Here is a 26,299-nt window from a genome sequence, read left to right as displayed (position 1 = left end):
ACTTCTGTTGTGCACTAACACATACGGGTTGCAAAGGTTGCTGCTTTTTGATGAAGTCATTTCTGGGTGCTGTTGCAGCCTCTCCTCCAACAGATGAAACAGCGCTTGGCATGTGCCCTGATGCGTCAGGAGCTTCTTCTGTTGTGCGACAGAGGAGCCAAACTCCTGCCTCAGTATTAGGTGTGCCTTTACCTGTTTGTCTGTCATTGCTTCTGCATAAAGCCAGCTTTTCTTTCAGGATCAGTGGCTCCTTCTGGAATTATTCCGGTGTTTTGCTTTTTATACATGTCTAGAGGGAGTTTCATGGGCTTTGTGCAACATTTTCTCTTTCCTACTGCAGTGCCAGGCAGAAGAGCCCAGGACAAAAATGCCATAGCCTGCCTGCCCTCTAAGCACTGGGCTGGCTTGGTGGCTTGGTTTTGGAAGGAGGGTACGTGGCAGTGATCTTCTAGGACCATTGCCATGGAGTTAGGTTTTGAGCTTGGCTTCCTGGTGTTTTGTCATGTGCTGATTGGCAGCCAAGTGGACAAACAGGAGGGGAGGGGTGATTTGGTTAGTATCAGATCAGGCTCTATGGAAAGTCCTGGATTCTGAGAACAGAAGTTTCTGGAAAGCATACAAATAAGTAAAACATTCCCAGGAAGCGTGCAAGAGCACAGAGGTTACCCAGGTTTTCGTGTGTGTCTTGCTTTCCTCATCCTGTTTGCTAGCCTGGGAAGTTAGAGCGTCTTGCCACCCTGACTCGTACCCCTGGAATCTTGTCTTCCCTGCTTTCTGCAGAGCATGTGGGGCACGGAAAAAAGGGTGCTTCTAGGGAATGCAGTGTAAATTTGTGACCTCCGCCCTTGCCTTTCCCATTCTTCCCTTTCTCTTGTTTTTCTTAACCTTGTACTTTTAATCGCAGAAACATCAGATGGGTCATTCACTGTTGTTGGACTGTAGCACATGATTGCCTCAAATCTGGACTTCCGCACAGCTCTGTAGCCACCGCGAGAATCTCTGCTGTTTCCTCCCTACTGTCTTGGTGCTGAAAGATGCCTGACCTTGTGCTGTCTGCTGGTTGGAGCTGTGCAGCTGTGGAGCTTGTGGTTTGGGTGCTGGCAGACACTGTCCTCACACTTTCTTTGTGCAGCTGCAGTTCCAAGAAATACAGTGAACTAGAGACCTGGCTGCAGGGAGGGGGAAGTAATACCAAGAACCTGTCAGAACATGAGTGTGTGCTGGGGGGGGAGGTTGGGGAACAGGAGTTGTGGGTGGAAGGGTGAGGCAGAGGCTCATGGGAAGCTGGAGGTATTCACAAAGTTTTGCGTTTGTTTCACTCAACAGAGAAGATGGGGGGGGGAAGCAAATAAATGATAGCGTGAACTTAGGGCGAAGCTGGCAGTGAAGCAAGACTTCCTGGAATCGCAAGGTGAAAGCAGGCTGTAAGTGGCTTGGCTAAGAGACAAAAGCTTGAGAATCTGAGTGCTGGAAATAAAGCAGCATGAGAAGCAAATATTTGCGTCCTCTATATATGGAACTGTAGGTAATAGGTCTCTTCTAGTCCTCGCAAGCTCTTCCTTTGCTAGCGAGGACCAGCTAGCCTTCTCCCTCTCAAGGATGTCCTGCATTTTTCCCCTGTAGATTTTTAAATTCACTTCTGGCAAAGACATAGAGGGTCTAGATACTGCCACCTTCTCCCCACTCCATTCTGTGCTAAGCAGCAGAATTTAGGTCCCTGAAAACCTATCACTTGATGCCTGCATCACCTCTAGCCCAGTGCAGTGTAAAAACCCTTCCAGATACTTTGCTTTGCACCTAGCTTACCACACTCATGAATGCACAGGTTTCAGAGGTGGCTGGTGCTCTTGACATTCTCTTGAATATTTATTTGCACAAAATCCTGTAAAATGGGGGAGAAAGGGAAGTTCATTGATTATTGCTGTGCAAGAGGAGTTTGCAACATGCAGAGAGATTGGCATTTAGTCACACTAGTAACTCTGCAGAGCTGTGAGCTGGCCCCATTCCTAAGCCTAGCCTATTGCCCTGACTGTCGAGCTATTTGCCTGTAACAGATGACAAAAAGGCCCTGGAGCACACTGGCATTGCTGGTGTGCCCTGGAAAGGCGCATGGCAATCCTGCAAGCTGCAGGGGAGAGGACAGCTGTAGGCCAGTTTTAGCCATACATAAGATTTGCTCCAAGGGACAGCAGTGGCTACTGAGCTCACTTTTCCATATGACTTCTAGCTCTTCCTCTTTGCTACTTGAACACCTCTGTACACCCACCTATTGAATGAAATGTGCAATCTGCCCCTGCAAGCAGACGTTGGCGGCTCTGAGTCGTGGGGGCTGCTGAAGCCATGTCCAGGGCCCTCCTTCCCTTCCACCTTCATGCCATTGCTAGCAAAAGCAGAGAGAGGATTTTAGTTTCTCTCTGGTTTTGTCTGTTTGCCATTCAGTCCCTCCACTCCTTCCAACAAAAGTGGCTTTTGCTGGGGGAAGGAGCTTCTTGCACAGACTAGGGGAGAAAAGATCTTAAAAATGTTCCACTTCCTCACTCTGACACAAATATCACACTTATACCCACATATGTGTACACCAGGCTCCAGGATAAAAGTAGTTCTGCCAGTACCTGTAGCACTGGTTAGCAGGATTTTAGTGTAGGCTGTGTTGTTACTGACAATAATGATGCATACTGTAAGCAATAACTTGAATTTTAGTAACTCCACAGTTGAGCATTCATCCTATCCATTGGTTAGCATGCTATAGGTAAATGTGGAATCAGGTCACGTGTCTCAAGATACTTCTTGAATTTATGATTTTACTTGCTCCTCAGTGCGGTGCTTTGGATTATTTTTTTATATGTTTACAGTTTTTATCTACAACAGTAAAAACAAAAAGATGATTCAAGAGCAGCCAAGCACTGTTTGTTTAGGTGATGTGGGAATTTGGTTCTGATCTTTGTGCCTTCTGCTTTTCTGCAGGAGGGCAGTTGCCTTCACGCAACTGTAGACCTGCCTGTTCCTAACTGGAGTTTGTTGCCATCATGTAAAGTGGTGTCATTGGAAAGATGCGGATGAGGCTTCTGGAGCATTGGGTTCAATGCTCTGCTCTGCCGTAGTCCTCCTTCATGAGTTTGGGATGGTCACTGTTTTACAGTTGCTCATCTGGAACGTGGGAGCTGTGAGGATAAATGTGTTAAAGGTACTGAAGCGCTCAGCATGTTGCAGGGACAAGGCACCTGAGCAAGCCAACTCATTTTCCTGTTTTTAGAGACTATAAAGACCGGCTGATTGTCGAATCTTTGTTTTATCAAAAGTAGCATTTTTCTGTAGTGAAGGACATTTCTTTCTCTGATGTATTGAATCCTGTAAATGATGTGAGTGAAAATAAGCCCCTTTAAACAGCCTGCCATTTCAGTTTAGTGTGCCAGGTTGTGGAGAATTTACCTAACATATTCCAAAGGTTAATTACCTAGGCTGCCAAAGTGTTTTCTCCCAGTGGAATTTTTATAATTTCATCTCTCAACCTTTAGAGCTGGTGATTAAACTGACGGTTAAGATGGCTTTTAGCAATGGTGGCATTACATTAGCAGATGTTTGCGCTCTGAATCTGTTCAGTCTGAGAAGATGTGGGGTATCCTACACAATAAAGACCACAGTCTTTGGCTATCTGCTGTTGTCCCAGTTACTCTGTGTCTGGGACTGGCATCTCTTTTTAGCACCTTCTGCCTCTTTGTTGCTCTTCCCCAGCTGTGGCTCTAGTCAGATTCTTGTACAGAGGTAGGGAATGTTTGTCTTGCATGGGGTTTTGTAGTCTTTGTATGAACACTGTAATGCATGGCCAGAAATACTTAATCTCCCAAGATGAGATTTGAAAGTGGTTCTGCTATGTTCTGCAAAGTGCCGTAACTTATCAGTTTCCAGTGGTGACATCTTGGAGATGATGGTGTGCTTGAAGAGCACAGATTTTGGCTGTATGGCTTGCTAAAATACTAAGAAGTATCTGAAGAATACGGTTTCAAAACAATTTGGGATAACTTAATCATTCATGATTTCTGAAAAGGAAACCTAGTGACAAGGGCAGTGGGCTAACTGGGCATACTGTCTATCATGGTTGCTGGGTTTTCCTGATTCTTTTGCAGATGTTGGGGAAATGTGGTTTTCACGTGAAAGCTCTAAGTGAAGAAAAGGACCATGATACCACAGCCAGTTCATGCAGATACTCTTATTCTCTTGCATTCATGCAAGAGTTAATACTCTTATTCTAGTGCATTCTATTTTGTCTTTACTTCTCGCTTTTAATACATACATAACTGCAAATTTAATTCAACATCGAATAATCTGTACTAGTAATTTTTTTCATAATTTCCCAGTTAGAATACACCTTCTGTTTTGCTTGCCAATCGAATTTATTTCATAAAAGAATTTTATTTTCATAGTTATTGAACTTTTTTATTGTAGTGAGATACTAATGTCTGGAAAAGGATGTAGTTTCTTTATGTTGTCACATTATTTTTAATATCTTTTAATTTTGAACTATTATGATAAGCATGTATAATGCGAGAACTAGCCTTTGCCTCAGTAAGAAGTATATGAAATAACCAAGACAATAAGGCAAGGGAGTCAGGAAGTAGGATACAAAGCCCAAGTAATACCAACATCCCTTTTTTAATATACATGTGATGAAAACTGAAATCAGTCATATTTAAATAGGAGCTTTGGCAAGCACTCTAAAAATACTTTCACTGTGGAATGTGTAAAGTAGAAGTTCCATTAAAAACTCCAAGGCTGAAATTACTAATGATAAGCCTTAAGGAAGTTAATAAATGCTGACAGTAGTTCTGCTGTGTGAAAGTTACATTTGGACGTTTGTAATCAGTAACTTGTGCTACTCTGTGATCAGCCCTGGAGACAGATGGTTCTTCTGAGTTACTGTAGAGATTTCCTGGAAATATTTGTAAGTGACTAGAAATGGCTGGTATTTTAAAGAGTGATTTAATGGCTGAGCAGAATTTTTTAGGTGGCTCTTGTTCTGTGGTCTTGGAATCATCAGCACCTGCTTCCCCAAACCAGCTGCAGTTACAATATCTTGCTGTCTCTGTTGCTGAAATGTTTTCAGACTGATTCATCTGGAGCTGTTAGCTGAAAGGCAAAAGCCATTTTTGCACAAAAGTGGGTAGATAAGGTATGTATTTTTCCCTATTGTTGTCTGAGTGCTGGTAGTCGTCTAATGGTTTCCCATAGCCCTGTTGGGAGCCTGTAAGAATGTTTTCCTCCATAATTGTCTAGGAAAGAAATCCCAGAGCAGCAACAAGGAATATGTGATTTTGGAGGCTGTTAGCAGAACTCCCTTATGAGTGCAGTGCCAATAACGACATGGTAACCAGGGTAGGGCATTGCAGCGTGGCTCCTCATACCTGAGGCTAGCTTAGGTATCACTCACCAGACTTAACTTTGCAGTGAAGACACACCTCTGAGAGAGGCCTCTCAGAATAGTGCCCTCCAGCCTGTGGGCTGCTTCTCATTCCCTCTTGGGCTTTTGGGCAGGAGTACAACAGAGCTCATCGCTGAGGAGCACTGAAAGCTGTGGAAGGCAGAGGGCACAGCCTGGAGAAGCATGAAGGCTGCTGTCATTGAGTATCTGGTGAGCAAAGGCACGGGCACCTCTGGCTCTTTCCAGCTCAACAGCTGGGGAAGATTTGAGAGAAAACAATGAAAACTGTTGAAGGTGCTTGTTGCTAAAAAGCCCCTGAAGGTCCCAAAAGGCTGTGGCTGTGAAAAGGAGCCTAAAGAAAGTCAAGGAGCCAGTGGCTCCCAAAAGGCTAGTGTTGGCAGAGCCAGGCTACTGGAAAAGCAGGAAAGCCTAACACAGCTGAGTTGAAAATGGCAAAGGCTCAGAAAAGCTGACCTGAAGAAGTCATAATGTTACTAGAAGAAATATCGAGTGTTTACATGTTCAAATAAACCAAATCATTGCTTTTTACTTATGCTTTCAGGCTCTTTCAGCAGGAGGAATCAACAGGCAAAGGGTTCTATTAAAATGGAGCTGTTTGAAGCTGCCTGGCTTTGCAAGGCCTGGTCAATGTTGAAATATGTCTGTTTCTCCATCCCGGACTGTGAAGTAGCGCAAGCTTCACTTCTGTTCTCTAAGCACTGGGGGTGTACTTGCATGCAGGGGCACAGTACTTCAATATGTTTAAAAGCAGTTCACGTCTTGTGGGAAACCTTAGAAAATACTGTCCGACAAAACAGCCTCTGTCTCAGGTGTTGCGCTGTCGGGTATGTTTTGTTGAAGCTTATCTACCCTAACACTTCATTTTTTTTATACCTGTTTGCATCCTGCCTCCCTACTTACTGCAGATGCAAATTGGCCTAGCATGAAGGGTGACCAACAGCAACAAATATCTTCATAAAAACTACAGCTTTGCACAAGGCATCTGTTACACTGCACTGGCTCCTGAAAAAGGCCATTGCTTTACTGAGAAGCTGACCTGTCTGCCAGAACATGTTGCTTTTAAATATTACTGCTTATATCAAGAACGTGCAAGATTCCTTGCAAAAATGGAAGGCCAGTAGTTGTCCTGGTAATGTGTTTCATTTTTACCTGTTGGCAATATGAAGTCAGTTATTCTTTGTAAATTTTGTTAAGCTTTCTGGATTTACAGGAGAGATCCAAGAGCAGACCTCTCAAGTGAAATAACCTAGCCATCATGGGAGTGCCTTGGGCAGTAAGGCCTTGTTTCTGAACTGTTGCACCATGAAAGCACAAGGATTGCAGGAAGTTGTGAGCACCTGCTCAAGCTGCTGATGCACTCAAGGTGTTTATAAGGTTTCTGTCTTAGTTTTCTCCAGTGAATGACAAGGGAAGTTCATGCTGCAGTCTGAGGGAGGCACCTGTGTGCTTTCTCCAGTAGCTAGTCACTCCTTTTCACAAACGTTAGAACTGTGTATCTTTGAGACCTCTCCTGCTGTGTTGGATTTTATATGAAATTGTGAAGGGATTTAAAAAAGAGGAGATAGGTGGGAGGTAGGAGGCAGTGATTGTAGAGACACGTACGGATCCAGGAGGACGGATGAAAATCTTTTCCATGTGACTTTATACCAACAAAATGTAGGAGGAGTCCACAATCTGAAATCCATGCAGGGAGCTGCTCATTTGGATCATTTAGTAATTCATTGCGTTTGCTTTTCATCCGCAGGTTGGATTATTGGTTTAGATGCTGTTAGGAGCTGTACCTCTGCCTCCAGATTACATACCATACTGAGACAGTGTAGGCATCTTAAATTTTGAAGCTTACGAATTCTGAAAGCTGAAATTTTGGAGTAAATAAAATTATGCTGCAGAAGATAATGTGCTCCAGCAGTTTGGTTATTGTTTTTCCCAACAGTGCTAGAAGATTTCAGAGGATCTGTGGTAAATTATATCCTGAGGATTTGGTTACTAATCAAAGCACCCTGGGGAGATGGAGCTGAAGTGAATTCTGGCATGTCAGTTCCATTGCTGCCATCTGTGTTTTAAAAATTAGCAACAAAAATACATTTCACTGGGCTACAGAGTCAAGTAATTTAAACTCCAGTCCTCGGACCACAAAGGCATAAGTCAAAACAGTTCCCTTAGAAATTATTTTGTTTGGTTGGTTGTTTTTTTTGTTTTCTCATTAGGATCTCGTCTCTTTAATTGTGGAGGAAGAATCTCAGAAACGCGAGAAGAATTCAGGCCTCTGCTTCCCGGTTCCTGTCCCTCATCCTGTGATCCTGGAGATTGGCTGTGGCTCTGGAGCAATTGCTCTGAGTCTGTTGGGCAAAATGCTACAGGTGAGCTTTTTTCAATGCTCATGGTACAATAGATGCCTGTGTTACAGGACAATCCCACTCTACTAGTCTTCACTGAGACTTCACAGACAAACTTCTTTGCTTTGATGGGACTTTAGCAGCTAAGGTCTCTGACATCCAGGCCCTATAAGTTCAATGCTAGGTAGAGGAGGGATTTTTAGGAATTGCTCTCCCCAGCTGTCTGCAGGAGTAGTGGAGACCTCGTCAGAGTGAAAGAAGCAAATGTGCTCATTCTTCTGCTATCGCAGCTCACTATTAATCACCTTAGATTGAAGCACTGGTGGGTGTTGGTTTAAGCTAATATCCTGGGCTGTGGGCAAGAGGGACTGAGGCATGGGCACACACTATGTTAGTCAAATTTATGGGGCAGTCATCTCTGAAAATTACCTTGCTGTGAATCAAAAGATCTCGTCTCTAGAAGACTGGAGACTAAATGAATACAGGGAAGGAATTACCACAGAAGTGTCAGTACTTGGGATCAATATGACAAGCATATGTCACACTGCCACAACTGCCAAACTACTTTTTTGAAGTCCTTTGTTCCCTAATAACAACCCATACCTTTTGAACAGAGTGAAAAGAGCAGGAAGGGGACTGATATCTGGGTGACCAAAGCCCTTCTTGCCCCTGATTATTGTGGCATGTAACATGCTTACTGAGATACTGTTGGTAAACAGAGAGAGAAATTAATCCAAGATCTCATTGTGTGTGGTTAAGGGAAAAATATTACCCTTTCCTCAGAATTGCAGACCAGCCAGTTCCTTCTTGTGAATGAGAATTGCTGTGGCCAGTCCCTCTTCTTGTACAAGTATAAGACTTGATGTGTAAGAATTAGAGGTTGATGCCTGTGTTCCTCCTCCCAGTGACCTGATAAGGTTAATACTTGAGCTTCATGACTTCAAAGTATAATTACTCTGATTTCCTGAGCTGTACTTCATGCTGTTTTCCTTGCCTGTTAAGTTAAAGAGCTGTGTCAGTCTGGCCTTCTAACTGATAACTGTCCTTTCCCAGCTGGTCAACACAAACTGCTGTCCCCAGAGAATTAAGGAGCCTTGACTGATTGGAGTTAGTGGTAGCCACACTGACAGCTAAGTGGAGTTTACACTCTGTGTGACCTCTTTAGTGTTTCAGGCAGAATTTGGCACTAGGGTGTGAGAAAACAACAGCAACTTTTCACTTGTGGACTCAGCAGTGTCTTCCACCTTAAGGGTCAGCTTCATGTGTGTGGGTGCTAGTCTGAGGCTGTGAAATTAATCCCCCTAGGAACAACGGCCAATCACACCATCATCTCCAAATGCAAAGTAGTTTCTTTAAGCATGCTTTCTCTATGTAAATACTTACCAACATCTGTGTTTAAAAAACATTAAGCAAAGCAAAAACAGGTCAGGCCTTTGCCTGCACTTTTCCCAAGGTGGAGTGGAAGGTGAAGCAAATCTCTAAATGTGTAGTCCTATCTTAATGTTACTCTAATACTTGACACACAGTCAAGTACGTGCAGTGAATATGGTGTAAGGACTGCAGTGGAGTAACTAGGCAAAAGGTATCTGCATAACAGATGGAAAATGCCAGAACCTCTGTCCAAGTGGTTGTGTTAATGCTGGGAGGGATTCTGTCCATATTAGAGAGGAGAAGCCTAAGACATGATCTTCCTTTAACCTGTGTCTACCCCAGACTAGCCAGAGTGTTGAGCCCCACTACTAGGAGCTATGAACATAGCAGGTGATGTAAGTCAGTGTGACTTCATTGTTGTCAGCTGAGTTGGTTTGGTCAGAAGCCTGTCTATTTTGGTCTCCTGCTGGCAGTGTTGCAGAGTGCCTTTTGTCACTCATGATCCCATCAGTGCCCTGAGATGCATTCTTCATGAGCTATTCCTTTTAAGAGTAGAGAGTGAACAGTCAATTGTCAGTTTTTATCTTGCATGTCCTTTTTGGCAGAGCATGTCTGCTCAGGAACCTTAATGTTTTAATACTTGTTTGGTGGGTTTGTTTTTTTCTGTCCCAGAGCCGGGTGATAGCCATAGATAAAGAGGAGGCTGCTGTGGATCTCACCAGAGAGAATGCACAAAGGTACAAGCCCGCATATTACCCATTTTTTGTAAATTGTTTGAGAAAGACCAGGTGTCCTCAATATTTGGACATGTGGTTCCTGTTTATCACCACTGCAAACCAGAGAATGTTTAGTTGGTTGAGCTCCTAAAGTGTGTAAGAATTCAGAAGAAAAATGCTTATTATTTACCAGAATATTTTTCTCCTTGACTTGTGAACATGCTTTGCAAAGACAGCAGCCTAAGTAAAGCAATAGTACTTATGTGCTGTCTGTCTTCCAAGGGCTTTTCAAAGTGTTTCATGGTAACTACTCTTACTCCTTTCTGTGAACTTGGGAAACTCAAGGCAGCAGGTAGTAAGAATGTATATGTCACTTAGGAGGTTAAGGACGAGTATAGCCTGAACCTTTCTCTCTCTGGCTCCCTATATCATTATTGCCATGCTTGTTTCTGTCATTGCTCCTCTAGATATAAGCTTGCACATTCAAATAGCACTTTTACTCTGATGTGCTGGTGTGGTATCCCTCAGCATACCCCTTGCAGTCTTGGGTTTGGTGAGAATGGTGCTGCTGGGTCTTGTGCTGTTTGGATGACACCTGTGCTGTGGCTGGATGTTCAGTGCTGCTGAATCAAACATCTTGTGCCTGAAGTCAGGACAGATCTGTATCAGGTTGACCTTGTCCTTCCTAGTGGCTCTGCTTCCTCAGCTGGTTCTTCTTAACTCAGGTTATTGTGAACTGTCACTAACATAGAGAGCCCCAGAGCTAGAATCTCAGGATGTTTTTGAGTCCAGGATCCCAGTCTCTGTAGACATTGTAAAAAGGTACAGAGCTCTAGTATGTATTCATATCCTCAGTAATTGCTGGGCCCTAGGCGTTAATTAAAGCAGTTTCAGAAAGGATTCCTATTGCTACCTCTTACGGAGTCTAGTACAGCTGTGAGTCTTAAGTGGTGCTCATTAACCGACATTTCTGTCCACAGGGCCCACGTACACTTTTTTTCCCCAAGCTGCTGCCAGCACTGGGGCTACAGAGACAGGCTACTTCTGTTTATGGCTGCACTGAGCTGCATCTCTGCACTTCTTGCAACCTAGTCCCAGCTCTTATGTGAGTCTGAAGTGATGTGTAGGAACAAGCACTTCCCAAATTTGTCACCTCACTATTACCCTTTGCTTCCTAGTCCAGTTATAAAGAATGGGGAACAGAGATTTCCTTCTGATGCGTCAGTGTCAAACCAAGTTCTGTTGCAATTTTTCACAGATAAAATAAAAGCTGGCCAAATCTTTGCCTCCTTGGTAGATTATTGCTCTGGCATCTGGGAAAAATCATTTTTCTTATTAACATTGCTTGTTGGCTCAAGAGTGGATGAGGGAGTGAAAATGCCATGCCAGAGAACCTCATATTTCTCCATGGATATTTTCATTGTGTCCTTGTGATCTTGTCCATGGCATGGTGCCCTGTAGCTCTTGGGAGAGAAGCCAGTAGGATAAGCTGTGTTACTGCTTGACTGAAGCCAGCCTGGTTCCTGCCTTCTTTTCAGAGCTCCCTTATCACAGCTGTGTTCTCTAGATGCTTAGGTGACTCTTGCTCTCACTAAATCAATCCCAGTGCTAGATGGCCCATCTGGGCACACTGCAGACAGATGCAGGAATCCCTCCCTTTCTTGCTGCCTATGTTTGCTGACAGGGCAGTACCATCGGCCCTCAGCAAAGGCAAATAGGACTTGGGTATAAGGCCTTTGTCACAGCATGCTCTATGAACCCCATTGGGTAGCCCTGAGGTGTTACACTGAAGAGCTGGGAGGAAGACTCTGCCACTGTGGTGAGAGGAGAGAACATGCTGGGAAGAGCTGGGTCATTTTTATTTTTCTAGTCATTGACTGCACTGGAGGACAGGAGTTAGGGGACAGTGCAGACTCTCTGCCACCATGTGCTGTTGCTGGTTCGGGAAATGGCATCTCCTGTGGGAGGCTTCGAGTCTTTCTCCAACAGCAGATCTCAACCAACCTTGTCTTTCTGACTTTGCAAAGTGCTTCCTCTGACATTGCTCAAATGTCTTGACAAAAGTCAGAGGGAGAACTGGTGAGAAAAGAGAGGTATTTTGATGGATGGACCATGTAGCTGAGAAATTAGAAGTTCTGTTCCTTCCTTGCTGTTCCCAACTCTTTGTTTCTGTGGCCTCTCCTGTAGTATCAGGTTGCCGCCAAGCACCAAGGCTACTTTTAGACTGGTGTCTCTTTCCTGTCCTGGGAGCATCAAGGGAGCTTTACTCAGAATTCCTAAGATTTAAGGGGATCACTGTCTCAACTATTTTCCCCTGGAAGGGAGCATATTCTGTAGAAAGCTGGAAGCTAGGGACGGATCATACCAGCTTGTGACAGACTAGAGCACCATAAGCACCATGCAGTGGCAGTCTGGCAGTCTCAAGGCTGTTGTTCTACCTTGGATTAGTGTAGTGAGTCAGAGAGATCAGAATCTTTGCCAAGATTTCTCCCTAAGAAATACCAAGGCCTTTATAGACCTGTTTCTTAAAAATAGCAAGCCAGCATGCTTCCTTGCTCACTTGTCACAGGTAAAGGAGAGGTGTTTATGTCTTCCAGTGCCTTCAGGGGTTCTGCTGGTGTGAGGACCCGGGGGACATCTGGCTGCAGATGAAAGGCACTGACCATAACATGTGTTTCCCAATTCGTATGCACAGAGATGTCAGGGCAAGAAATGAGTCATGAGTTAGAAACTAGTATCTGAGAGATCCTAGTGTGTATTTTAAATACATTATACTGTACAGTCTGTGCATCAGCTGTCCCTAAAAGGAGTCCCTTTTCCTAGCTGTGTCTGGCACAGGAGTTCTGCTGCACTGCACATGCTGGCCTCCATGTAGTGTGCAGTAACATCTCATCACCTTAACATTGGCATGTGAGATGAGATCCAAAGATGCCTAGAAAACACACTCAGATGCCAGAACACTGTTAAGATCTAGAATATGAGCCAGCAGTGTGCCCAGGTGGCCAAGAAGGCCAACGGCGTCCTGGCCTGTATCAGAAACAGTGTGGCCAGCAGGAGCAGGGAGGTGGTTGTTCCCCTGTCCTCGGCACTGGTGAGGCCGCACCTCGAGTCCTGCGTTCAGTTTTGGGCCCCTCACTACAGGAAAGACATGGAGGTGCTGGAGCATGTCCAGAGAAGGGCAACCACGTTGGTGAGGGGCCTGGAGCACAAGTCTTATGAAGAGCCCCTGAGGGAACTGGGGCTGTTTAGTCTGGAGAGAAGGAGGCTGAGGGGAGATCTTATCGCTCTCTACAACTACCTGAAAGGGGGTTGTAGTGAGGTGGGTACTGGTCTCTTTTATCAAGTAGCTCGTGATAGGACGAGAGGAAATGGCCTCAAGTTGGGGCAGGGGAGGTTTAGACTGGATATTAGGAACAATTTCTTTACTGAAAGGGTTGTCAGGCATTGGAACAGGCTGCCCAGGGAAGTGGTTGAGTCACCATCCCTGGAGGTGTTCAAAAAGTGTGTAGCAAGGCACTTCAGAACATGGCTTAGTGGGCATGGTTGATGGTTGGACTCCATGATCTTGAAGGTCTTTTCCAAGCTAAATGATTCCATGATTACCAAGGAGACTTGAGAAAGAATATGGCAAATATTCTTACAATAGCAAGTTTACATATTTGAAGCAGGTGGTTTTGTTCTGGTTTTTTTTGGTTTTTGCTGTGTGGTTTTTTTGGTTCGTTTTTTGTTGTTGTTGTGGGGTTTGGTTTTGGGGGTTTCTTTTTGTCTTTTTGGTTTTGGTTTTTTTTTTTTTCAGGGATGGTGAGCTTACCTGGGGGAGGCCTTGGAGATGCAGTTAATATGCAGCAGGGTAGGGGAATACTGCTGCATGTATGGCAAGGGGTGATACATACAGGTTTTGGGTGCACAGGAGCTGCACCCTGGAATCACCATGGGTGCAGAGTGTGCTCTTTGCTTTGAATTTTTTTCCTCAGGCAAAGAGCAGATCCTAAACTTCCCTTGCAGTTTGAGAGGAATCCAGCTGCAGTCAGTGGCGTAGGATGTACGTGTATTAGATAAGAGATGTGATATTTAATGATCTGTTTATAGAATGTGCTGTTCATCAATCCACACAAACATGCCTCCTAATCTTTCTGTTTTTGCATCTGGAATTTTACAGGCTGCAACTCCAGGAGAGGATCCACATCCTCCACCATGATGTTTCATACAGTAACTCTTTTCACTGTTATGATCCCCTTTGCCTTTCTTCCTTTTTACTTTGATGGGGGAGGCAGGCATGAGAGACAGCCAAGGGACCCCTTTGGGATGCAGACATCAGGAGGGTGTTGAAGTTAATAGAGAAAAAGGTCAGTAAGAAGTGTACCAGTGAAGCTTTTCCCTTCAGGGATTTCCAGGCTAGATGATCAGCTGAGAGAAGTCCCTGACTACACCAGAAGGTGAATTGTTCCTGATTTTAGGTGTCTAAAGGTTGTGTCTGAGCTGGTAGTCCAGGTGCTCTCTAGTGTTACTGGAGAGAGGCAAACATATACAGAGTGTAATTCATTCCGTGCTGGCATGGATGCTTTAGATAAACACGTATGTGCCTGTCTCTCCATTGATGTTAGAGGCAGCCTGGATATTTAGCTTAGATTAAATGCCCAGCCTTATTCACCTGAAATTAGGTGAGCTGAACCAGGGAAGGATACCTGTTGTCTTCCCCAGACCCAGCTGAAACCAGTTAAAACTGCCATTTGGTGAGGCTTATCCAGTTAGGTAGATATGTGCTCAGCAGTTTCTTAGCCAGGAGCGCCAGCATTGTAGATTTGTTAGTGCACCTTTCTTACACTATTGTTTTTAGCACTGTACTGCGTCTTAGGGGTATGTCTGCACAGTCTTCTGTCTACAAATCGGCATTTGTGCTGCCCATACTCCAAACAGCAGTAAGCCAGCCAGCTCCAGTCCAACAGCCATGTAGCTGGGTTGACATTGCACCTGCATGGGTAAGCCCTGTGCTAAGAGGCTGGCCTGAGGACAGTGCCACACTCACATGGTTACATGATGTCTGATTCAGGGCTGGTATGTGCTAGTGCAGATGGTAGCATAAGCATAGCGAGCTGACCTTTGCAGAAGAGCAAACCGTTAGATGGTTGATACTGCTGAGAGGGCCTGGCTCTTCTGCTCATTAGAGGTCCTTCTGCAGCTCTGATAAGAGGAAGGATATGCATCCTGACAGCTAGTCTAAGCTCCCACTTAGGTCTTTGTGGGCTCTCTCAAGTTCCAATTGTTGCTTTAGATCCAGGTGGGCACAGAGCTCCAGAGCATCAAGATCCTGTGCCTTGTAACATGTTCTACTAAGCAGGGCTGTTGATATGAAAAAATTATACTTTTCCTGTGCTTAGTTTTGTATCACTCTTGCATTCAAGGTGGGAGAGTGAGCAGGCCAGGCTATCCCAAAAAGAAATAGGATAAAATTTTATTAGAGAAAAGCAGAGCCAAACACACATGGGCATGTGTCTGGAGAGACAGTTTCCTGGGTAGGATTTTGATGCTGAGCTTATAGAGAAGATTGTTATGGTTGAGAGCTGGTTGTGATTCTTTTTCTTTTCTAGGTTCTGCTAAGCAGCTGCTAGTCTGGGGCCCCATAGACTTCATAGTCAGTAACCCCCCATATGTCTTCCATGAAGATATGGCTTCCTTGGACGCAGAAATCCTCTGGTAATCAGACAAATAGATTTTTTTCCTCTCCTGTTCCTTGAAGCAAGGTTTTTTGTCTGCTTCCTTATACTACACAAAATTGTACACAAAACATGCAAATGTAGTATACATGTACATAGTGTAGGTGTCTTTATATGGTACATAATAATACAGTGTTACTTTGATACTGCTTACAGGTCTGAAACAATATCAAAGAATTTTAAATATTTATAAAAATGGAAAAAGCACACACTTTGAAATTAACAAGTTTCCAATCCAAAACTGTTTCAGAACATTTTTCCTGTTAGACTTTTTTTTTTTTTTTTTTTTTATAATTTATGTGAGTTTATGAAAGAAAGTACAAGTAATCTGAGCGGCTTTTTGTAATGAAAAAAAACTTGGGTGGAAATCCTGTGACTGATTCTCATCCCAATACTTGTCTGAAGCAAACAAACCCCCACAAACATGAATAAGCTCTTTTGGGCTGTGCAACTACTTTGTGTGTGCTGGTTCTTCCTCAGAACTGATTGTCATGTGTGTCAGGACAAAGTCCTGCGCACCCACCTCTGTACAAGATGTGCACCAGAGCAGATTCTGAAAGCTGAGCTTTCTACATCCTAATTTGTTCTGCTAGGTTAGAAGGCAGTCCAACCTGGTTGTTGGCATGGTTGAAATAGAGCAAGTGATTCCTTGCTGTACAACCCACTCTCTCCCTGTCCAGCTAGCACAGAGAGAACAGGTCCACGTGTTGGAACTGTGTGACCCTGGCTGCGGTTGGCTCCTAATTTTCAGGAAGAGTTCAGGGGATGTTTTCTGCTTGTGCTCAACATAGAGTATCTCAGCCTCTAGTGGTAGCTGCCTTCTTACTCCCTGTATTTTACATAAAAGCTATGAGTGCTGTCACCTGCTATAGGAGTACTGGAGTTCAGGTGTGTTAGGTGCACCTTTCTCCATGGAGCGTAGGGCAATGCATCCTCGAGGGCGTGGCGCATGCCACATGAATTGCTGTTAATGTCATCTTATTCCCACACTCCAGCTATGAGGACCTTGATGCACTGGATGGGGGAGATGATGGGATGAGAGTCATCAAAACAATTCTGGCTCTGGCTCCTTCTCTTCTGAAGGATTCTGGGTAAGCACTGTTCTCTCTTTGAATTTCATGTCTTTTTTTCATTCACTTCTGTAACTTCTGTTTTTGTACAGGCAGGTACAGAGGGAAAACAGTTGCAAAAATGTCTGTTTGTGTTGTCCCCCCCCCCCTAATAATAGCAGTTTAAAAAACATCATGTGTGTAAGCAAAATTAGCTTGAAATAGGTTAATAAAAGGGTATGAGCCTTCCTTGACCAGTGGTGGTGTTTCATAGTCATTAGTGAAATGAGAATCTTTAAAGGTCAAAGCAGCAACAAAAAGAACATGAAAGAGCAGCAGAGAGAGTGCAAAAAAAAAAAAGAGGAAGCTTTCTAAGCAGAATAGCTGATTGAAGGAGAAGCAATGTAGAACTCTGTGAGAATGGATGTAGATCTCTACTTCCCTCCCACCCTTTAATTAGGGGAAACTTGTTTATTGTGCCAGGATACAATGCTGAATATCCCAGGAGAAACAAGATCAGCCAGGGATAGTTTCTTAAATGTTAAATTTCTCCATGGTTAATACTCAAGACTGATTGTTCTTATTCTCTGTCATGTGGGATCCATTTTGTGCTTAAAAATCAACATGCTGATACCCAGAAGTCTGTTGTGCCAGGGCATTCACATATCCTGTTGAAAATTCCTGACATTCTGCCAGTATAAGAGAGGTCATTGAAAATCTGCTGTTTTGAGAAGAGGAGCAGGAATATTGAGAGGCATACTGCATGCAGAAGAATTCGTTCCTTATGCTTTGCATGACCACAAAAGCAGAAGATGCTCCTCAGAACTTCCCAGCAACAGAGATTGGTCCTGTGGGGTTGTTCGTTAGGATTATTTTTTCCTTCCCTTTTTGTTTGTTTTATAAGGTGGAGCCCCCGTTGAGGAGTGGAAGTTTTTTAAGGTCAGGAATGAGATCCACATCCAGCTTGTAGTTAGTTTGGTGAATTTATAGAGAGTATTCAGCGTGGGATGTTTTAGGAATTCTCAGGAGAGCATATGATTGGGGCTTGGCTTCTGCTCTTTGCCTGTTAAACTTGTATCTTGCTGCGCTGTCACAGGCTGTAACCAGTTCCATCATCTCCACGTGCCTGTAAGCTAGGGTGGTTCTGCCTCATCGCAGGAGTGGAGACTCAGAAATGCGCCAGTATCATGAAACATAGATGGAAATAGCCCTGCAGTGCCCAGGCCTAATCCTGGTGTGCTAACTGAGGTCATCTGTTTAGTTCCCTTATCCCTGCTGCACTCTCCTTTGTACAGTCCTCTATGTAGGTCTGAATGCTGATGGTGTTTTCATAACTGATTTATGGAGACATTTACTGTGGGAAAATGTGTGTAGTAACTTGTATTTTATGACTCGCTACTGGGACTTAATGTCACCCTGCTTATACAAAGAGGAACTTCGTGCTGCCAGTCCAGTGGTCGGTGTTCATCCATTTGCATCATAAAACTTCATTCTGGCCTTAAATCTTTGGGGGCTTCAGAAAGACAGAGCTGGCAGTATCTCTGCATGGGGTTCAAAAGGTATCCTTACGTCTCAATACAAGGGTTTAACTGCTTACACAGAGGAGTACCATCAGAATTCCTCCCAAGATCAACATTTTCTCCCCCTGAAGGAGGCAGTTGGAATCTGCATCTTAAATGGACAGCTGTGATCCGTTTTAGGATTATTGGATCGCAGTGTGTTTGCTGACAACCTCATTTCCTGCACTGGAAGGAGTCATCCAGAAAGACAGACCTTAATTTTTATCAGTTTAGCAACCTAAATGTGTATATCTCCCCACTTTCTACTCCCAAATGTGTCATTTCAGGAGTGTGTTTCTGGAAGTTGATCCCAGACACCCAGATATGGTGGAGAACTGGCTACAGGCACACCCCAACTTACTGCTCATCCTCCGTGCCATTCACAAGGACTTCTGTGGCAAGTAAGTCTTTTTTTATCTTCAGATTTTTGCTTCAGGTATAGGTCTCTGTTCTTTGTAGATTACATCCCTGCACCCTGATGTATTGAATGAACTCAGCCAAAGAAAGTCCACAGCTGAAGCCAATCTTTAACAAAATAGGGGCTCCCTTCAAGGATCTCAACCTTCTCATACCCTGAGATAGGCTGGCAAGTGTTTCTGAGTCAGAAATTCTGATGCAGGTAAGCATTTTTGATGGGGTGACCAGCTCTGGTGAGATTTCCACCATTGGAAAATTGCTGCTTTTATAGGATGGAGGTAGAGGCATGTTCTCCCTAGCAAAACTTAAAGCTCTAGTCATTCTTTTTCCCACAGGCCTAGGTTTCTGCACATCCAAAAACAAAGCAGATGACAACTGTACCAGAAATAATTCTTCTTGTAGTATGCTTTTTGCTGGTGAGCCCCGCTGAACAGCTTGTTGAAAACTCTGCGTGGCAAAAGGAATCTCCACTTAATTCCGCAGTGCATTGAACTCTAAATGCAGTAGCAGACCCCCTCGTTTCCTGATACAGACTTCATCCCGAGATGCAGAACTTCAGCAGAGCGTGTAGAAGTGTTTCACCTTCCTTGGGGAACTGCATGCAAATTTGCTCTGCTAAAGTGACTCATTAATCTCAGGACCCAATATGGAAGAGTTCACAGCTCCAGATATTTCATTAAAAATACAGCTTCTCAACATGCCAGATCACCCATTTGACCTAGAAAGAATTTCACTTTTTTTTTTTTTTTTGCCTTGAGATAAATTTGTATAGAATGTGACCAGACTGGATGGTAGGTCCAAACTCTGGCTTATATTGGCATATGGATTTGCAGGTATGATGGGACATGACTAACCTCCACATTTCAAATTCAGTTCTATTCCAGGATTCTGATGCTCTGGAGTAGATCTCCAACAGCAGAGCAGCCTTTGTTTCCCAGTCCTGCTGAGTGACATGTCGTTGAAGGATCATTCCACATGTTACGCCATCTGAATCTACAGCACCTGACACTTGGTGGATGCTGCCAGAAACAATCAAAACATTGTAATAAAGATAGTGCTTCAGATCAGTATCCTTACAGGAACTGCTGTGCAATTACATTTTCAAACATGCTAGCAGACCTGAATAAACATCTGGCACTTCCACATTGCTTCTGATAGTAATAGAAATGTCTAACTTCCATGTAAGGCATTTAAATGCAAGACTTTACAAAGAAGGCCAGAATTGCTACTCCGGTTTTGCAGATGGAGAAGTTGAAAAACAGGAGGTGAAATGACTTGTACAAAATTTGACAAGCTAAGTTTGGAGTAGGACCCAGTCTCTTGACAGCCGTGGGAATAGCTGAGGTCTGCTTCTTTGGGAAGGATGACTCAGAGTAGGGCTGCCTGAAACAACACTGAGAGAAGTCCCTGAAATGGACAGTCAACATCATGACATTATAAATAACGGCAGGATTAAATTCAAGCTGCTGCAAGTTCCCTTCCTGACCATAGCTAGCCAGGGAAGGAAGGAAAGCAAGCAAATGAAAGGATATGGTCTACCAGTCTGAATGGAAGCAGTTGCTGGGCCAGTGGAGGTGAGCACTCAGGAGGGGTGGAAGTGTCTAGACAGTGGCCTCTGCAGTCTGTGTGCACCGCGGAGGTGCTGTCAGGCTCTCTGTCCAGGCTGCACTGGGAGTGCATAGCCAGAAACACTGAGGTAGGAGTTGCATCAGCAAACTGCGTCTGTTTGGAAGGCTGCAGCAGATTCAGAGGACTTTACATGAGCATTAATGCATCTAGTCCCTTTCCCCTCTCCTACACTCACACTCCTCACTCTTTCATTTGCTCTTTAACTCTTGAACATTGGCCCTGCTTTTCCACAGATACCTGAGCTATCTCTGATGTACCAGCGCTTGGGTCTCCACATGGATCCTTTCCCCACCCTCAGGGCTTATACAGCTCTGTTCACAGACTGGCCTTTCACCCCATCATATCACTCACATTTATCCTCCCCACCGCTCTGCGCACCCCAGTAGTTTGCCATGTCCCATACACTCTTCACTTGAAGTTATGAGCCTTCTCTGGACTGCAGTACCTGCCCTGGTTAAACACAGTAGAAGAAATCTAGGGAAGGAGAGAACTAAAAAAGTTAAGTTAAAGTGCACTCGATCCTAAGTTTGGAAATAAAGTTCCAGCACAGCTGATTTCTGGCAGTTTTGCCTGCTGGAGCTGTGAGTACAAATTGTAGTCAGAGGTGTTATTTTGTTTGGTTTGTTGTTTTTTCTTTAAATAGTAGTTTAGGGTCTTTTTTTTAAGTTCAGTTTGTCAGACTGTTTCAAAATTAAAGAAATGAGTTCACAGATTTCATCTGTGTGTTAGCAGTGTTTATGTATGACACATGCACAGCTTACTTGTGCAGGATGCTTTAAAAGCTGGATAGTTTACTGGCTCATGAGTGTTAAACAGCATCATATTGCATTCTTCAAGGGGTAGGCTGATTCCTTGCAACAGGCTAGAGTCAGATGTCCCTCTGAGAGTGCTGGTGGGTGGGCTGCAGAAAGCAGAGCGCCTTTTCTTGGGAGCATCAGTCAATCACTTGTCTGAGCTCTGAGCAGGACGCTTTCTCTGTGAGACAGACTCTTGGTCTAATCCAGTAGGACAAGTGTTAAATTCCTATATTTATAGCTAAAGCAATAATAAAAACACTTGCATTTCTGTGGGTTTGCGTTGCATAGTGGTTATATGTCTCAGAAAATCACATGGTGCTGCTGACCTTCTTATAAAGACGAGAATGGAGAAAAATTGTTCTTCCTCCCAAGAGGCTGGATTTATTTGTCAGACTTGCATCTGAGGGAATGTGCTGGTATAGTACAATGTGTTCTTCAGTGCTTTACGGATATTGGCCCAGGTTCATTTTGGTACGGAAGCACTGCAAAGCTTTTTGGAGATGGTGGTTTTAAAGAACCACAGGCACTCCCAGCGCACTTGATAAACCACTGGACCATGTCTGTGTTGTCTTTGTTGCCTGTGAGCAGGAGGCTCAGCTGACGCCAGCAATATACTGTGCGCGTGAGCTCTCTGCAGAGGCATAGCTGCTCTCTGAAGCCACAGAAGGCTGATGCTTCAGTCGGCATTTATGTAATCCAGCATGTGACATATGTTTAATTTTCTGGGAACTTCCTGGGTCTTTGGAACTGTATCAAAACGGTGATTTGTTTCCTGAAGTGATGCTTTCAGAGAGGGGCTTTGTTTTCTTCCAGGACCCTGCAGAGCGTGGCTGGGTGTGTGCTCACGCCTGCGTTTTGCAGAGTTACCAGGTGTAAAGTATCTACTAGGATAAGGCTGGCCCTCCCTGAGGAGGAGTTGGTAAAAGCTTGGTCTTTGGCAGAGCCCTGCAGATGGTGCTGTGGTCCCAGCTTAGCTGTGCCTGTGCTGGAGAACAGTCTTGCCACAGCTTCCCTCTGTGCTGGGAGTGTGGCAAGGTGCAGTGCCCCAGTGAGAGAACTCGGGTCAACACAGGGCTTCAGTGTAGGCACAGCTGCAAAGTGGGGCTTTAACCTCTATTCCTGTGCCAGTAAAACAGCTTCGGCACGGGGCTCATGTAGGGAAGCTGGAAGGGGACCTCACAGCTTATGATACAGGACTGGGATTGTACCTCAGGCTGTTAATGGGAGGCCTGAAGCACCCCTAGGGCTGCAATAATCCATGGTTTTGGACAATCTCTAGTGTGCTGGAGGACAGAGTACCATTCTTGTTCTGGTGTAATTTTCATCTAAGCACTGTGAAGTGCAAGGACCACCTGTGTTTTCAGCCTCCCACCCAAGATCATAGAATCATTTAGGTTGGAAAAGACCTTCAAGATCATGGAGTCCAACCATCAACCATGCCCACTAAGCCGTGTTCTGAAGTGCCTTGCTACACACTTTTTGAACACCTCCAGGGATGGTGACTCAACCACTTCCCTGGGCAGCCTGTTCCAATGCCTGACAACCCTTTCAGTAAAGAAATTGTTCCTAATATCCAGTCTAAACCTCCCCTGCCCCAACTTGAGGCCATTTCCTCTCGTCCTATCACGAGCTACTTGATAAAAGAGACCAGTACCCACCTCACTACAACCCCCTTTCAGGTAGTTGTAGAGAGCGATAAGATCTCCCCTCAGCCTCCTTCTCTCCAGACTAAACAGCCCCAGTTCCCTCAGGGGCTCTTCATAAGACTTGTGCTCCAGGCCCCTCACCAACGTGGTTGCCCTTCTCTGGACATGCTCCAGCACCTCCATGTCTTTCCTGTAGTGAGGGGCCCAAAACTGAACACAGGACTCAAGGTGCGGCCTCACTAGTGCCCAGTACAGGGGAACAACCACCTCCCTGCTCCTGCTGGCCACACTGTTTCTGATACAGGCCAGGACGCCGTTGGCCTTCTTGGCCACCTGGGCACACTGCTGGCTCATATTCAGCCAGCTGTCAACCAGCACCCCCAGGTCTTTCTCTGCCGGGCAGCTTTCCAGCCACTCTTCCCCAAGCCTGTAGCACTGCGTGGGGTTGCTGTGACCGAAGTGCAGGACCCGGCACTTGGCCTTGTTGAACTTCATAAAATTGGCCTCGGCCCATCGATCCAGCCTGTCCAGATCTCTCTGTAAAGCCTCCCTACCCTCGAGCAGATCAACCCTGCCTCCCAACTTGGTCTGTAAACTTGCTGAGGGTGCACTCGATCCCCTCATCCAGATCATTGATAAAGATGTTAAACAGAACCAGCCCCAACACCGAGCCCTGGGGGACACCACTTGTGACCGGCCACCAATTGGATTTAACTCCATTCACCACAACCCTTTGGGCTCGTCCTTCCAGCCAGTTTTTCACCCAGCAAAGAGTACACTTGTCTGAGCTGTGAGACGCCAGCTTCTCAAGGAGTATGCCATGAGAGACAGTGTCAAAGGCCTTGCTGAAGTCAAGGTAAATAACATCCACAGCCTTTTCCTCATCCACTAGGCAGGTCACCTGGTCATAGAAGGAGATCAGGTTGGTCAAGCAGGACCTGCCTTTCATAAACCCATGCTGACTGGGCCCGATCCCCTGTTTGTCCTGCACATGCCATGTGAGTGCTCTCAGGGCAAACCGTTCCATAATCTTTCCTGGTACCGAGGTCAGGCTGACAGGCCTGTAGTTCCCCGGATCCTCCCTCCAACCCTTCTTGTAAATGGGAGTCACACTGGCAAGCCTCCAGTCCTCTGGGACCTCCCCTGTTGACCAGGATCGCCGATAGATGATAGAGAGTGGCTTGGCAAGGACCTCTGCCAGTTCCCTCAGTACTCTTGGATGGATCCCATCTGGTCCCATAGATTTGTGAGTGTCCAGACGGTGTAGTAGGTCACTATTTCCTCCTGGATTAAGGGGGGTATATTCTGCTCTCCGTCCTTGCCTTCCAGCTCAGGGGGTAGAGTACCCTGAGGATAACTGGTCTCTATCTATTAAAGGCTGAGGCAAAGAAGGCATTAAGTACCTCAGCCCTTTCCTCATCTCTGGTGGCAATGTTCCCTTCTGTATCCATTAAAGGATAGATATTCTCCTTGGCTTTTTTTAATTGTTAACATATTTGTAAAAAAGATGTGGGGTGAAAGGGACTTTCTCAGGGACCTTAGAGAGTCAAAGAAATGTATTTATCCTCACAGTGTGCTCAGCCCAGCTTGTGGTCTTGTAGGGATGAGACTCCTTTCCAGGTGAGGAACTGGCAGACATAGAGTGACTGCAGTAGGGTGACACAGGAAATCTCTGGGGACCCAGGTGACTGAATGTGTGTGGGTTACTGGGCAGCACTCAGTTCCTTGATGCAGGGCCATAGATCAAAATGGGTTGGAAGAGAGCTTGACAGTCATCTAGCCCAATTTCACTGTCCAAGTAAGAATCAACTTGGCTTACATCATTCCTGACAAATGTTTGCCCAGCCTGATCTAAAAGGCTTCCAATGCTGATAAGGACTTTTGCATGCAATCTGTTCTGGTGCTTTGTTGTTTTATCTGCTAGAAAGTTATCCTTTGTACCTCATCTTCCTTGCCGCTATTAAAGCTGAGTACTTCTTCTCCTGTCCTGAGGTGGAGACCAGCTGACTCTCTCCTTAGAGCAGCTTCCATGTGGTAGTCTGTTCCTGTGTTTCCTCACAGTCTTCATTTCTGAGGGAAAGAACACCAACATTATGTTTTTTCTGTAGGCTGCTTGCACATCCTTCCCTCCCTGCTTGTGAGATGTAAAGGGGGGGACCAGGTGTGCTGAAGGGCAGTGTGCTTCAGACATCGCAGGTGATACTTGTGCCTGTGGTGATTGGAATAACAGAGCTGCTACAGCTCATCTTATTACAGGGGAGGAGTAATTTCCTAACAGTGAAGACCAAGCCAAAAACTTGCATGAACATTTTGTTTGTCTGGGCAAGTTTTCAAAAGCTGTATTTAAGTTTTAATAAACTACTATTTCTACTCCAGGTTGCACCCAGAGGGACAAATACCAAGTGAGAGAAGGCTTCTCTCTCACAGTCAAGATGTTGCGATACCAAGAGAGACTTTACTAGTTTCCAGCCTATTTCCTCTTCCATAGATGTTTTGATATGCTTTGAGTTAAGTGTCAGAAGTTAGAGATATTCCTTCCTGTGGAGGGTCATGTCACAGTCCTCCTCTGTTTCCTGTGCCTGGCAGCTGCTTGCAAATCTCAGCATGGTCCATCCAGTCCCTGGTGAACACAGGAGGCTATTTACATGCTACCATCCTGCAGCCCTGGGATCATGGCCAAAGCATGCTCTGCATTCAACTGTTGCAATTGGGACAGGTAGCAGAAGTTAGTGTAGCCTCAGGGATGTTCTAAAATGTGCCCTAGTTGCAGAATCGGACCTGTACCCAGCTTTCTCCTGCCTTGCAGTCACCTCTTTGGTTGTGGCAGATGGGCTTAGGCTGACATGCCCGGGCTTCAGAGTCTGCATCTGAACTGTTCCCAAGATTTGCCCTCCAGCCTGGGGTAGTCTTTTGTAAGTGTGCCTGCAAGCAGGAGGTGGTGACTTGCAGGATACTGATGTATATGACCTCTCTGTCCCTGGACTCTTCGGTCTCGCCTGTCACTGCCACAGTGGGTCTGGCAGAACAGCCTTCTGAGGGTGGAATAAAAGTACAAGCGGTTTGCTAAAATGCCTGCTCATGTTAGTTGGGGTTTTTGATCCCCTCCAGAGAGGGTACATGAGAGTTATGTTACCGCTAGGTAGAAGGAATGGAGCAGACCAAGGAACACGCTAGTAGTAAGAGGAGTGATCATGCTAACATAGATGTGCTGTGCTGAACTGAATACCATGATTGTTTTCCTTCCGGGCTGGATCCTGGGATCAGGCCTTTGGGGAATATGGTGTGTGGAATTTGGAGTTTTTGCAAAACCAGCTCTTTTTCAGGGGATATGCTCTTGAGCAAACTGCTTTAGATTTCTTTCTCTCATGCCTGAGGAAAGAAATCCACATGCATGTGGATTTCACTGTGAGGGCAGAGCAGGTAGGGCTGGCAAAGAAGGGGGAACCTGTTCCTGGTATTTCCTGCCCACAAGCAAGGCTTGAGTAATTCCAGCTGTGCCCAAAAGCAGGTGTGACTTGTACTCTCTTCTCCATCTGCTTTTGCTAGATCAGAGGCAAAGAAGCTGTCATTCCACTTTGCTCCTTTTGGGAAGTTTAACGCTGCATTTGCTGGAAACTTGCCAGTGGTT

The 26,299-nt window shown here is 45.1% G+C and overlaps 1 protein-coding gene across 18 annotated transcripts in view; it reads left to right on the top strand.

Moving 5' to 3' along the window:
* The window catches only part of HEMK1 (HemK methyltransferase family member 1), a 106,752-nt gene that overhangs the window by 13,186 nt on the left and 67,267 nt on the right, over positions 1-26,299 (top strand). For 12 of the 18 annotated variants that reach the window (XM_052776925.1, XM_052776919.1, XM_052776922.1 and 9 more), the window contains 7 exons: positions 7,645-7,797; positions 9,817-9,881; positions 14,020-14,069; positions 15,449-15,554; positions 16,570-16,665; positions 18,470-18,583; positions 18,935-20,945. In XM_052776925.1, coding sequence (XP_052632885.1) covers positions 7,645-7,797; positions 9,817-9,881; positions 14,020-14,069; positions 15,449-15,554; positions 16,570-16,665; positions 18,470-18,583; positions 18,935-18,971 — 621 coding nt within the window. In that variant the 3' untranslated portion in view covers positions 18,972-20,945. Of the gene's footprint in view, positions 1-667; positions 825-904; positions 1,186-6,342; positions 6,567-7,644; positions 7,798-9,816; positions 9,882-14,019; positions 14,070-15,448; positions 15,555-16,569; positions 16,666-18,469; positions 18,584-18,934; positions 20,946-26,299 lie in introns of those variants that run through there. The other 6 variants (XR_008233478.1, XM_052776932.1, XM_052776933.1 and 3 more) reach the window with 6 other exon arrangements.

The sequence above is a fragment of the Harpia harpyja genome, chromosome Z (assembly GCF_026419915.1).
Source record: "Harpia harpyja isolate bHarHar1 chromosome Z, bHarHar1 primary haplotype, whole genome shotgun sequence".
Lineage (NCBI taxonomy): Eukaryota > Metazoa > Chordata > Aves > Accipitriformes > Accipitridae > Harpia > Harpia harpyja.
The sequence above is the reverse complement of the archived record's forward strand: the minus strand, read 5'-3'. Positions and strand labels throughout refer to the sequence as shown.